Source organism: Haliaeetus albicilla, chromosome 10, assembly GCF_947461875.1.
Source record: "Haliaeetus albicilla chromosome 10, bHalAlb1.1, whole genome shotgun sequence".
In the NCBI taxonomy this organism is placed as follows: domain Eukaryota; kingdom Metazoa; phylum Chordata; class Aves; order Accipitriformes; family Accipitridae; genus Haliaeetus; species Haliaeetus albicilla.
This window is the reverse complement of record NC_091492.1, coordinates 39,562,798-39,576,570: the sequence shown is the minus strand read 5'-3', so window position 1 is coordinate 39,576,570 and position 13,773 is coordinate 39,562,798. Positions and strand designations below refer to the sequence as shown.

Genomic DNA, 13,773 nt, shown 5'->3' with positions numbered 1-13,773 from the left:
AGCTAGCGTTTTTACATAAGCATTTGTCAAATAATAGAAGGTTATTTCTCTAAGCACATGGCTACGTCATGCTACATCTTACTCTCTAATCCAGCAAGGACTGGTCCTGGACCGAGGATGCTCTTAAGGCTTTGTGCGCCAGGGTGTAAGAAGAGGTTGGGGCACAGCCATCCTTCAATTCTTTAACACTGTGACAATGAGAGAGAATCCCTGGGATGCTATCTCATTGTGTTTTGCTAATTTAAGTGGTATTTGTTAATTAGTCCATTTCCTTTTCCAGTAGCACATTTCATTTCAGTCAGGGTTTGATTTTTAGATTTAGTAGTACAGCGCTGTCTGCATCTGTATGAAGGCTGTCGTTAAGAGCAAAATGAAGCTCTAGACCGTGACTGTGTGAGGCTTCAGTGGAATTTTAACAGCAGGAACTCCAGTCACTTGCATCTGCTTAGAGGAGGGGATGTGTTCCTGAGTAGTGATTTAGATGTAATTCCTTCACTGGCTGGACTCCAGGCTGGAGAAAACTGTCTTCCTGGAGCTTTCTTCAGACACTTAAAGAAAAGACTGTGCTGTCTCTCAGCCTTCCTGTCAACTGTCCTGTGAGTGCCAGGAGGGCAGAAAATCCACCTCTAAGTCCAGCCAGAAGTACTTGAATATTTTTCTGTATTCTGGCAGGAAGGTCTTTCAGCAAAAGTAACAAGGAACTGAACGAAGATACAATCCCCAAGTGTGACCTGTCTTTGGGTTCAACAGTTGAAGTATTGCAAAGAAAAAGTTCTCAGATTCCCCACTACCAACTTAACCATCGCTTTCAGTGTTTTTCTCTTAGCATCTAGTGTTTTGACATCCACCCTTTTCTGCCACCACCAGGGAGGGACAAGTGTTGTGTTACTCTGGAGACCTGGATATTGCTAGTTGAAGTGATAGAGTAACCGTAGTCATCTTAGTAATAGACACCTATTTGTAGAATGAGAGTGTTTGCAAAACTCAGATGAGATTCTGGAGCAGGTCGTGCTAGGCTTGGAAAAAATAGGTGCAGAAATTGACTTGAGGCATGTTTGCAAACTTCCAGATCATAATTCAGGCTTTGCATTCTCCTCTTCTACCATTTTGGAAAATTAACTTCATCAAACTTCCCTCTTTAAATACAGAAATTGTAAATATGTCTTTCTACCAGTAAAACCAGTGAAAATTCGACATAGGACACGGAACAGAAGCATGTTGTGCCTGGTTGTTCTGTGGGGCAGAGGGAAAAAGGCAAAATGGGCTTCCGTAGCAATAGCACACTGGTGTGTTGGAAACAAAGTAGCAGACTTTGTGCAAGCAGCAACTGCAAATAAGTAAATGAGATCTTGTGTAATTTTAAAAGTACCTATATTCAAAAGCCTTTCCGGAGGGCTAACCAGGGAATCTGGAAGAGTGCGTTATCAGCTGAAAGCCTTTCACGTTACAGTAGTAAACACTCCTATAAATATTTACACGTAGGGACTGGGAGAGAAGCTATTGGGATCTCCAAATTGATGTTTCACAGTTGTTAGAAAGGTGCCAGTGGACAGGTAGCCTTATCAGCCAACTTTGTGCTCACTTGGAAACATCAGCAAGTGTGTGCCTCGTTCCCAGGACGACACAACTCCTTTAGGGCTCACCAGCATGGCTATGTCTATTGGCTGTTGAGAGCCTTGCAGCCAAAATACTGACAAATTGTCACAGCTGTGTGCTCTGTCAGCAGCCAAGGGAGCAAGTGCTTTTCTAGGATGCTATGCAGTGCTGGAGTTATTCCAAAACAAACCTGAGCCACTGGCTCCACCTTTACTCTGTTTCAGAGTAGGACTGACAAGTCACTTCAGCCAGTTACTAGGCAGTACAGTATGATTTTAACAGAGTTAGCTTAATGCGTAATCTGTTTGGGAAGTTTTTGCCCTTATGGATACAGGGTGCTTGGCTCTGTTTCTGCACTGCGTAAACTGCCAGCCATATAACCCCGGCGTTGATTCTTTCCAGAAAATGTTTTATATGTACATATCAGGGTAAGCATCATCTTAATTGCAGGCTAGACAAACTGTTTTGCCTAGGGAACAGAATAAAGAATTGCAAATAAGGAATGAAAATCTAGTTGAGTTCCACTGCATTGTCTTATGTGGTAAGAGAATCTTGACACATCTTTGAATAGCAGCCGGGGATAAATTCATCCAGGGATTGCAAGTAGGTGGGGAACATAGCACAGGCAGTATCTGTTTAATTTTGCATCAAGTATTAAACGCAATGTTGGAAAGATCTTTGCGATGAATTTTTTTCCCTTTCCTTTGCACCGTACCAGACCTGCATTTGAGAGGAAGAGTGTGCTTCCTGAAAAGAGCTTCTTTGCCTCTCCTTCTTTATCATTTGAATGACTGACAGATTAGAAAAAAAAGCTGTTCTCCTTTGGATATTTGTCATTACACATGCAGTTCTACAGGTTTCTGTATCACTATTCAGCTTTGCATTTCAGTTGGAAACCCACATAATTTAGAGCTCAAGCCTTACTCCTGTGAAGTGTGGAGGGAAGGCTGTAGTTTCAATTGGCTTCTGATCAGTGTGGTTTTCAAAACTTTGGAAAAGCATCTGTGCTAAGGAAGAGCAATGTCTTGTTACAGAGGGAGAAAGTAAGGGTATGTGTGTGAGTAACTCCTGATGCTTTGCGTTCTGCTGCATCAGATGTTCTGGGTCTGTTTGGGATTTGCATTCTCCTCATACTTTCTCTCTGTGGTCATTTCGTATTTGCACAACCTTGTATTTGCTTTTCTTCAACTCCTTGTTCCTGTTGCTGTTGCCATTAATGGGCCTACTTCCTCTGATGCCTTCAGGATGGGGCCTTCTTTATGGATTTTGTTCGCAGCCCACGTACAGCTTCAACCTTCTACTCACAGGTTAGTTTTGAATGGGGTGTTGTCATCTCTGGCTTTTGGACAGAGGTGATGGAAAGCATTTGTTGTCCTGAGCTTGCCACGTGGGGAACCTGTGTTAGTTTCCAGATCTGCTCGTTGAGAGGGAGATGTGCAACATTAGCAGGACAAAGTGACTGGTGGTGGTGGATGCGACTATTTCCTTCCACCATTCAATGTTTGTGATGTGCTTTGGATGTTCATGTGCCCTGCCTTACCGTCCTTTGCAGTACTGTCTTGTCAACTACTGAAGCTTCTCTTTTTGTGTTTCAGTAAGTGCTTGTTTTCCATCTTCCCTTGCTAAACAAAATGGCAACAGCTTACTCATCTCCTTCTTGCTAAATTTCTTCTATGGTATTTGACTGACAGGTGGTGGCTCTGGGAGATCCAAGTCAAATTGTGTCCTTAGATTCTTAAACAACTGAGGGCTGAAAATATTGGTGTCATTTTGGTTTAAAAGAGTCATCGTGACAGAACTTGTTTGTACACTTAACACCGGTTAGGAGTTAGCAATAACACAGTGTCCATAGAAAATACTGCTGGTTGAAGTGAGCTTTGAGAAGGGAGAGTGGATTTAGCTGGCTGTAGGGACCGTAGATTCCACATTGGAACATCTGCCGTTTTTGGCTGCCCAAAAACAGGCATCTGCCGTTGCAGAGTGAGAGATCTTTGGGATGTGAGAAATGACATAAATAAAGGACTCTGGTCTGGCTATCAGACCTAAGTCAAACTACCAGCTTTGTGATTTTTAGCTGTGCATGTGCTGTGGATTCATCGTGGCAGATCAGCCCTCATATTTACACCAGCTTGAGTTACTGAGTTACTCTGCTGTTCGTGTTTCTCTCCCCCACCTATCTAGCTTTTATATAAGATGCCTTTCCTAAACCATACGTGTTAATGACAGATGGCAATTACAGCCTGTACTTTGCTGAATCTTTCAGCATTCATGTTCTTTTTGAAATGATTTTATGTTAATTTTGTGAACTATTCAGTCTACCGTTGGAGTAGTGCAAGCGTTCCTGCGGGAGGAAAGTGTTCTTGTTGTCTTGGCAACATAGGTGTGGGTGGGTGCCAACCAGCCTCCTGATACTACCCTAAGAAAGGAAGGAAGATGAGCTGATTTCGTGCATTATGAAACTTGAATTCCGTGTGATACATTTGCATATTTTTGTCTGAGAGTTAGAGTTGAAATGATTTTTTTCTAACGGCTTACTACTTTTCTGTAGTGATTAAGTTTCCTGTTCTGTCCATTGTATGATTATAATCACAGTTATTCACTCAAGTTGAAAATGTTAGGTTGGGACTGGTGTTGCTGGTTTGCCAGTAGTTCTCTCAACACAGTTGTTGCTGGGTTGGTGATCCTCCTCTTACTGGGGTCTGAATTTTGTGTTTGTCAGTAGTTCTGTAGTGATGACAAAACTAAGACTGTATTTATCCTTTCTGCCTATGCTTGTGCTTGCCTTATAGTATTGCTTGTTGTTAACTAACTTGAGCTTGAGATGATGCAGGGAGGGGAGAAAATGAGAAATGGATTACATCATAAATTTCGTAAAGATGTTGCTGTGTTTACTCCTTACAGGTCTCTATAGATCAATCAGTTCCTGCAACCTCTGATGGCAACACATTGATAACCATGGGGCAGTTACCTGATAGGAGCAACACACAGACCTTGGGAAGTTCCCAGAATGTTGCAGACCAAGGATATATCACAGCTGGTGTTGCAGAAGGCAGGTAAGAAAAGCACAGTAGTGCTGTACTGCAGTTCTGTTCAGTTACATTCCCCTTTCTGGTGTCAAGGAATGGGCACTTAAACAGGAACCTGAGAACAAGATGTGCTGTGTCTGTCAGCACTAGAAGGCACTTGTCACAAGACCTTACTGCAGCATTTCCACATGCAGAAAGAGTGGTAGTAAAATAAGCCTTGCAACCCAGTTTTCCAGAATTAAATTAACACAAGGCCTGATTTCCCCACCCACAAAAAGAGCTTCATTCCTCAAGAAATGAAGAACAAAGAAATTCCATTTCTGAAATCAGTTAGCAGAAAACCAGGCTTTGAATTGACATCTGTCTTCTGTCTGTTTTAGCAAAGGGGTGGGCCCTGCAGGTCTAGTTAGATTGAGTAGGTTGATGAAATCCAAGAGGTTCTAACCTGGAGGCGAGACACCAGGGAGGAAGCAACATTGAAAATAAACTATGTTAGCACCTGCTTCCTGCAGTTATATATTACAGTAACAAAAAAAAAAAAAGCCAACCTCAAAATGTTTGCTCTCAATTGCTCCCAAGTACATCTGTATGTAATACAGTGTGCATTGGTTCAATATAGCAATGACCTGACGACCTCAGGGGGAAATGCAGGTCTGATGCTTTTAGTTGTCCTTCTTGAGATGAAGAAGGAAATAAATGTGGCAAAGTCATTGTTGGGAAGAGGAGAGAGCATTTTTCTTAAATAGGCATATTTGAACAAATCTGGCAGCTTCCTTGACTTTTGAACATGCTTCTGTTTACTTCCCAGCTCTCAGCAGTGTTCAGCAAGCACTCTGACTTCCTCCTCCACCTTGATAGAGATTCTTGAAGCCATGAAACACCCCACGTAAGTTTTTAATATAAATATGCTTAACATCTGTCTCGATGTTTTGTAAGAGGACATGAGGCATGGAGTCACTCAACGGAGAGCCGCATGTCAGCTGTGGAAGAGTTTTAAGCTTCCTTTTGTTATTCCATTCCAACCTCTCCAACAAGGAATTTTATAGAAATTGAGGTACAAGTATTGCTGCAGAGACTCCAATTATTAGAATCCCAGAATCTTGTCAAAGCAAGAATTCTCAGTAAGATGCTAAAGTGCTGTCAATGTCAGCTCTTCATCTTGTTATCAGAAGCTAATGGTATGTCACTCTGGGGGCATGGTGTGTTTCTTGACATGTATCTTTAGCCCCCTTTTTTTCCCCAGCAGTGATTTTTGTCTTTGTAACTTAGAAGAACTATCAATCAGTCTGTGTTAACATGTGTGTGACTTGCTGTGATTCAGCACAGGGATCCAGCTGCTCTCTGAACAGAAGGGCCTCTCTCCGTACTGTTTCATCAGTGCAGAAGTTGTACACTGGCTGGTGAATAATGTGGAAGGTGTGCAAACCCAAGCCATGGCAATTGACATAATGCAGGTAAGAGAACTATCAAGGGGTATATGGAGGGCCAGAAATACCTCACTCTGTGACGAAAGTAGAATTGTAGAGGAAATCGTAGCAATAATTTCTGTTTCTTACTAAAATCCTCTTATTGATAGGTATTGAAAACAGTGTTCAACAGACTATGAGGTAATGATGACATTTTTTGGATTCCCTGTCACGAAACAGCAATGTATTCTTCAGCAGTAATACATATTATTTTTTCCACCTCATATATGATGACAGTTCTGTGTATAACCTCCAATTAGCTAGTAGTTACTAAGAACTCTCCATTGTGTTAGAATTATGAGGTACTACAGTGTGATTTGGTTTGGGTTTAGGTTTTGTTTTTCTTCTGATAATTAGTTAATGGAGTTGTAATAAAAACAGCATATGACCTCTCTTTTATGGATGCTGAAGTATACACACCTTATGCAAGATACACTGCTTGTGTTCGTGAATTTTTTTTCTTCTCTGTCGAACTGTGTCAGGGCAGAAGGTTGGAAATGTTTTGGACTTCATTCCTCTGCTGAGATCCCATATCAATTAACAGAGAACCTAGAATGTTTCCAATCTCTTATCTTCCTATAAATCCATCTATAAAACCAGAACAGGGTAAGGGAGGAAGCCAGATATCTGTGGAAAAGTCAAACACAATTTCCTAGGGAGATAAGGACTTGGTAACATTGCTGATATTCTCGTTAGGCACGTATCTGGGCAAAAAGATGTCAAGAAAAAGAAAATTGTTTCCTAATGTTCTCTAGCAACCTTTTCATGTAACTGGAAGAGTGACTTCTCCTTTTTTATCATGTTTGCTCTGTTCTCTTTTTTTGTTCAGAAAATGCTAGAAGAGCAGCTTATTGTCCATGCATCTGGAGAAGCTTTACGAACCTTTATTTATGGCTTTTATTTTTACAAGATTGTTGTGGACAAAGAACCAGACCGAGGTCAGCATTGTGTTATTACAAGACTTTCCTCATTATCCCTTCGCATAATCACTAGCTGTACTTGATTCTTATGGGTGCTGCAGCAGAAATGCATTTAGGGAGCAACCAAAAACACTGCTCTAAAGAGAGTCAAAAGAAATTCAGCCTATTTGAATTAAAAAAAATTGCAGACAACATAACCTAATTCTTTTTCCTTCTTTTTTTCAGAAAGAACTACATCTCTTTCTTAATCTTGAACACTTGTTTCTAACTGCAATCTGTCCTTCCCCTTGCTTTTTGTTCAGTGGGCATGCAGCAGCCTGCCATGTGGCACACAGCTGCCATGGATGACTTCTCCGCCTTCCAGAGGAAATGGTTTGAGGTGGCGTTTGTGGCAGAAGAGCTCCTGCACTCGGAAATCCCAGCGTTTTTCCTGCCCTGGCTGCCCAGCCGCCCAGCCTCCTATGCAAGTAGGCACAGTTCCTTTAGCCGCAGTTTCGGAGGACGGAGCCAGGCAGCTGCACTATTAGGTAGATGCACAGCACAGGTGACAGCTGGGGAAGTTCAAGGGGATAGTTTGAAAGGGGAAGAGCAGCCAGCCAAGGGTATGATCTCACGTGGACCAGCAATAAAGCTGCAAATTTCATGCTGGCCTTACATGTGTCTTGCACGTGGACTTGTTCTCATATGCTGGAGGTGTGTTTCACTGGCTGAGCTGGCAATTTCTGCTTCTGAGTACTGGAATACAGTATTAAACATGTCTTGTTCCTGGACCTCCCCTGCCATGTCATCCTCTAGAATTCAGAGAGGAAAATACTGACTTTGTCTCCTTGCAGATCCAGAGAGACTCTTCACAACCTGTTACAAGCATGGCGTTGTGATAAGTTGTGAGAACAGCAAAGCAACCAAACTTTACTTTAAATGACACATCTGACTGCTTCTTAGTGGCAAAAGCCACAGTGAGATCCAGATGTGTTAGAAGTTTTCTGTGATGTGATGGAGGTTTCTCAGCTAATCTGATCCATGCATAGCCAGACTCCTTATATTTCAGTCTGGGAAGCCCAGCTACAAATGATCCCTGCAGTGTGGAAGCATTAGGGTTTGCATATGGAAGATCTTGCTGCTGGCCAAGATACCATTATAATAACTGAAGTTCTGTAATGTGTGAAGTATAACACTGACTGCCACTAACAGCCCGTGAAACATACTGGCTGCATGACTGACTGTGTTGCTTTGTCAGCTTTTTGTTGCATTTCCAGGCCAGCCTGAGTCACTTGCTTTTTTTCTTCTTTCCCTGTTTAAAATTACGAGAAAAATCATTGCTATGGAACTGCAACTTCAGATTTACTTAGATGCATCTTTTAAAGGCCTATCAGTTAAGCATAAAAAGAAAATTCTGCTGTTCTCCTGTTTTGTATATTTGACCAGCTGAAGAGAAGTGACTTATTGCTGGCATAGTATCTCTTAAACCTGAAGTTACAGTAATCCTTGTGTATTTCTGAAAGCCTTGTTGGAAGAGGAACAGCATCAGAAAGTGTTAAGGGATAGGAAGTCTGAATTAGTGGTTAATTCCCTGAAGCCAACATATGCAGGATGTTTTTCCCTGTCACATGATAAATCCATTGCCTTGGCTAGTATCCAACCTCATTAGGTCAATGATTGGCCAGAGCTGAAGCCTGAACATAGGCTGGCATGAAAGTATTGTGATGGCTGGAGGTGCTTGGGCCAGATCTTGTTCCTGCTTTGATCTCTTACTCACTGTTTAGCCCAAGAAAACCACTTTACTTTTCTATGTCTGTCCACTTTTGTGAGATGAGAAGACTGACACTCAGTAAGCTTGCACCTAGGGAAATGGGCAAAGAAAAAAGGGTGCTTTAGTGCCCCTCTTGCCTTTTCTTTAATGCCAGTCAGGAAAGAGTGTATTTCTTCAGGATGTGATGTAGTTACACACCTGTGTAGCCCTCCTTTTTCATTTCAGTTGGAATCGTGTCCGTTCTGCTATTTAACTAATTAGCAGTCCTTGGATGAATGAAAAATGCCTCCAGATTGCTCACATGCGGTCTGCTTATTCCAGGAATAATAGTTTCTTGAAGAAAAATCCAGTGTGGAACCTTTTTCTTACAAAGGAACTGGTTTAATTGATGTTTCTGTGCTGTCCCTCTTCTAAACAGTATTCCAAAAAAAACTTTAGCAGTTCATCTGAGGCAAGGAGCTTTACTAAACCCAGATGACCTCTGGTCCACGTGACTTCATTTGTTCCTCTCTTGGCTTTGATTTGGTTGTGGTTTTTATTTCTTCCTCTCCCCACCTTCCCTAAATGTCAGGCTGTGACATAAAATTGCATGCAAGCATTGGGAGCTCTGGAACAAGCTCCATGTATCTCTAAAATCTTTATCCCTCCCAATTCCCCTATCACTTGCCCAGTGATTGTCCCCTTTCCCTTCCCAGTGGAAGTCTGACCTGTGATATACCTAATCTTGTCCCTTTTGATTTATAGCAATGCATGCACTAGCAATTGTAGCGTAGTCTGTGACTGGAGAATAACCTGCCTGCTCCTCTCCGATTTACTCAATAAATCATTAGTTAAATACTCATTGGTACAAGACAATTGGGAAGCAGGTGAGTCCTCTTAAAATCAGATCTATGGAAGCCAGAGTTTATTCTGTTAAAATTAAGTTGGTTTTAATCTAAAGCTTCTGAATTCAGACACATGGATATTTCTCATCAGTTTTTAAGGTCCTTTTGGTTAGCTCACCTGGTTGGACTGTTTTCCTGTTGCTTTACCTGTGAATTACAGCTGCAGGCAAGATGGAGAGAGAAGCTCCAGCCCTAATGGGGAGTCTGCATTATCTGGAAAAAGGAACAGTCTAAGGGAGCAGGGAGCTCATTCTTCACAGTGTGCTTGTTTGGGCACACTGGACTGTGGTGTTATCACTGACCTCTTAGCTAATGACCAACATCTAGCTGACTGAGCTGCTTTCGCTTTACAGCTTTTGGGATGTTGTTTTCCAACATACTTTGTTACAAAACTGGCACCTTAACCTTGTAACGACAAGCATTGCATTCACAGTGATATTCCACTGAATAGGAGCAAGAAAAAGAAAATCACAAGATGTTGGTCTTTCTGACAATACCAGACCAACTCAGAAATTGCAAATGATACATTTTTCCAAAAGACAAAAATAGATCTTATGTACAAAACAAAACTGGGTGATGTTCTTCCATTTTTACTGGTTTTTTCCTTTTTTTTTTTTTTTCCTGTTCCTAAGCTGCAGTAATAGCAGTGTAAAGGATTTTCTTATAACTTTGAAAACTGTCTCCAGCTAACTTGCAATAGAAGTGAAGGTGGGAACTTTCCATCTACCTTGAGGAAGAACTTCAACCATTTTTTTTTAAATGCCATTAAGCCATTAAATTATAAGGTCATTTAAAAGCTGACCATATAAAATGGTGCACATCTTTACTTAAGCAAAAAATAACAACATCCATCCTTCATGCATGCAATAAAAAAAAGGGCAAAGGTTTTTCAATAGTAGTTTTTGCAGCCCTTTGTTTTGTGTCAATTTTTAACATTATAGAAATGTTAAATTTTGTATTTGCCTAAAGAAAAGTTGAAAGTGACAATGTGGTTCATAGCAGGACTTTGGTGGCAAAGTCAGGAGATCTGGGTTCTATCCCTGGCCTTGCAGTCTGCTATATGACACCAGCCAGGTCACTTCCACTTTCTGTGCTTCTCTTCCTCTCTTGCCTGATATCTGAGATTTTCTTTCACCTGGATGCTGGGGTGTCGGGCACAAAGGGAGCTGGAGCTTGGGCACTATCCCAGCACTTACTGCAAAGCAACAGAAGGTATTGCAGTGATCGTAATGCTGCTGCATGAATCTTGGCTGACTTCTCATGCTTTTACAAAAAGTGTTGGATATGCAGTTTTAGCGATGCGGTAATGTGGGATATTGATATGGGGTTAAAGAAACGAGAAATTTAACTTCTAATCTCCTTTAGCTGTGGAAAGTCCTGGAATGCTCCTGCCTTGTGTAACAGCACCCTGTTGTGATTTCTGGTGGGGGTGTATAGAAATATTAAAACCAATTTGCAATGTCTTGGGTATGAAGGAGTTGATGTTGTCTAGCCATATTTAATTATGGCACCAGTCGCTTATTGATTAGCTGCTTGACTCTTGGTTCTCTCTCTTTATTGCAGCTGAAATGTCTTTTGACTGCTTGGGGAGGTAATTCTGTGGCACAGACCCCTGATATGAGTAGTACCTCAGGTCTTTGTGATCTGGACGAGCAGCGTTCTGGGACTATTCTGCTAGCTCAAAAATATTTGGGGAGGAGTGGGAGGACAAATTAATTTCCAATAGCTTGTCTTGTTCTGTTCTCTTCATCCTGTCTCCCACCCTCTCTTTAATGCATCTTTTAAATATACCCCTATTCCTTGGCTGCGTAGCTGCTACAGTGCCTGAGCAACGGACAGTGACGCTTGATGTGGATGTGAATAACCGCACTGACCGTTTGGAGTGGTGCAGTTGTTATTACCATGGCAATTTCTCCCTGAATGCTGCCTTTGAAATCAAGTTACACTGGATGGCAGTGACTGCAGCTGTTCTTTTTGAGATGGTAAGAGTCCTTGTGTTCTGGGTGGCTGCAGCAATGCCCGTCTGGCCTCTGTATCCCTTAGACTACTGGGGACACTGTCATGGGAAGTATTAGGAGAGAGTGGGTTGGATCTGCCCTTATTTCCATAAGTAATTTTACTAGTGCTTGTTAGCATTGCTGCATCTGGTCATCATTTATCATGCTCTCTATAGTCCTTCTGTCTGGAGGATAGTGTTCTGCTTTTAGTGGGTTTCATGCACAGTATGCAGAGATCAGTACAGGTCAAGGTGATAAATTTAAGTCCCCCTTAGGCAAATCTTAAGCCCTGAGTTGGGTCTTTGGAAAAGAATCTATTTCACACTGCATTCCTTCTGTTCCCCAAACCTGAAAACTTTAAATCTCAGTGGAATTGCTTTCATGACAGGGCTTTTCCAGGCAATGTGTTCTTCCTGTTCAGTAATACTTTTTAGGTTTTCTTTTTAACTTGCTGAAAACATTTTGAATTGAAAATGCAAATGGTTTGTGTCACTTCTTAATTTTAGATTTTTTTTGTTTTCCCCTTTGTAGCTTCTGTAAAATTCAAATTATTTAACACCAGGTTTTACCCCACCCAGCCAGATAGCACTAGGTGATTATTTTTGCTTTTGTTTAAAATCTATTGCACTGTTCCAGTAAAGCAGCAGTGCTTAGCCACTAATGATAAGTAGGCTGAATCAATTCCTGAAAAATGTCCTATTTTAAAGTGCTTTCTGATCGATGTGGCACTTCAGAAAGGAAAGCCTGATGTCTTGTGCTTGTACTGCTTTGCTTACAAGGACGCTTGTGTGCTTGCCATGCAAAGCAAGCTGAGCCTGTGGAGAATTGAGCATGTCTGATCTATTCTTGGGGAATAAGTTGCTCCTATGCACGTAAGTGCCCTTCTTCAGTTCGGCATATGTTGTATGATTCATTGTTTGAATCTTTTCTCAGGTTCAGGGTTGGCATCGGAAAGCCACATCCTGTGGTTTCTTGCTAGTTCCAGTCTTGGAAGGCCCATTTGCTTTGCCCAGTTACTTATACGGAGACCCACTTCGAGCTCAGTTGTTCATCCCACTCAATGTTAGCTGCTTGTTGAAGGAGGGTAGTGAGCATTTGTTTGACGGTAAGAAATGTTCTTTGGTTTACCCCTTCGTATACTTTTCTGCAAGCAGGTCCCTTCTGGTGTGTAGCTGACGTGAAGAATGTCATTTACCAGACATGCATTAGCTGGATGAAGGGCCCGTTTCTACCTCTCAGCAGCCATCCTCAGATAGGTGGTGATCAGAGGAGGCTGTGCCAGCAGGCTAATCAGCATGCAACAGTGTTATGAAGTTGGCAGCAAGGAGTACCAAGGCACAGGAAAGGTTGTCTCCCCAGTGGTTTTTGTTGCCATAATGTTGCATATCCTTATAGAGCCTATATCAAGTAGTTATTGTTTGACATGATGCTATACTGTAAGTCTGTTTTGCTGGTATACCGTGCCCACCGCTGCTCTGCATTTGTATCCTGCATTTGTTTATTCTCCCCCTCAGTGAGATTAGGCTTTCATGACTGCCATCCTCTTTTTTTTTTTTTTGTTGCCATGGTTACATTCACGGTAAGAGTGTTTGCACATGAGATTAAGAGCTAGAAAGTGCGATCTCCTTCTCTGCAATGTGACCTCGCCTTTCTGAGTGATGCTGTTGTGGTAGGTCTCAGGTGGAAGCTCAAAGATCAGAGAACTTTGCCCCCATGCAGGGAGAGACAAAATTGCATCATGAGAAGGGACAATTAGTAAAAGGCTCTGTTTTAAAATGGTAAAGATGATGGTTTTCTTTATTTTCATTAATGTTTGACCCGGTGTCCAGGTGTAAACGTAGAACAATCAGTGACAAATCCATATGCTGTGAGGTCACCATAGCCCCCCTGACTTTAAACTGAGTATTTTCAGACCACTCTGTGGTGATACACAGCAGCCCACTCTCCTCCCTTGCCCCTTCCTGCACACCTCATTATGTTCCTCTCTTTCATCTCAAGAGACACAAAAGCTAAATTCAGGGATGAATCTGCTCCTGGAGTGTATAAGTCACGTCTCTAATAAGATGGCATTCAAGGGACAGCTGACAGAAAAAACGTGACTAAAAGAAATGGCTAGAAAAAAGTGCACAGAGGT

The 13,773-nt window shown here is 41.8% G+C and overlaps 1 protein-coding gene across 14 annotated transcripts in view; it reads left to right on the top strand.

Annotated features, from left to right (window-relative positions):
* Positions 1-13,773, top strand: part of DEPDC5 (DEP domain containing 5, GATOR1 subcomplex subunit) — a 48,172-nt gene that overhangs the window by 31,410 nt on the left and 2,989 nt on the right. For 9 of the 14 annotated variants that reach the window (XM_069795164.1, XM_069795171.1, XM_069795169.1 and 6 more), the window contains exons 33-40: positions 2,841-2,903; positions 4,498-4,649; positions 5,431-5,508; positions 5,944-6,076; positions 6,918-7,026; positions 7,311-7,535; positions 11,455-11,624; positions 12,573-12,744. In XM_069795164.1, the coding sequence (XP_069651265.1) occupies positions 2,841-2,903; positions 4,498-4,649; positions 5,431-5,508; positions 5,944-6,076; positions 6,918-7,026; positions 7,311-7,535; positions 11,455-11,624; positions 12,573-12,744 (1,102 nt within the window). Of the gene's footprint in view, positions 1-2,840; positions 2,904-4,497; positions 4,650-5,430; positions 5,509-5,943; positions 6,077-6,917; positions 7,027-7,310; positions 7,553-11,454; positions 11,625-12,572; positions 12,745-13,773 lie in introns of those variants that run through there. The other 5 variants (XM_069795176.1, XM_069795175.1, XM_069795174.1 and 2 more) reach the window with 3 other exon arrangements.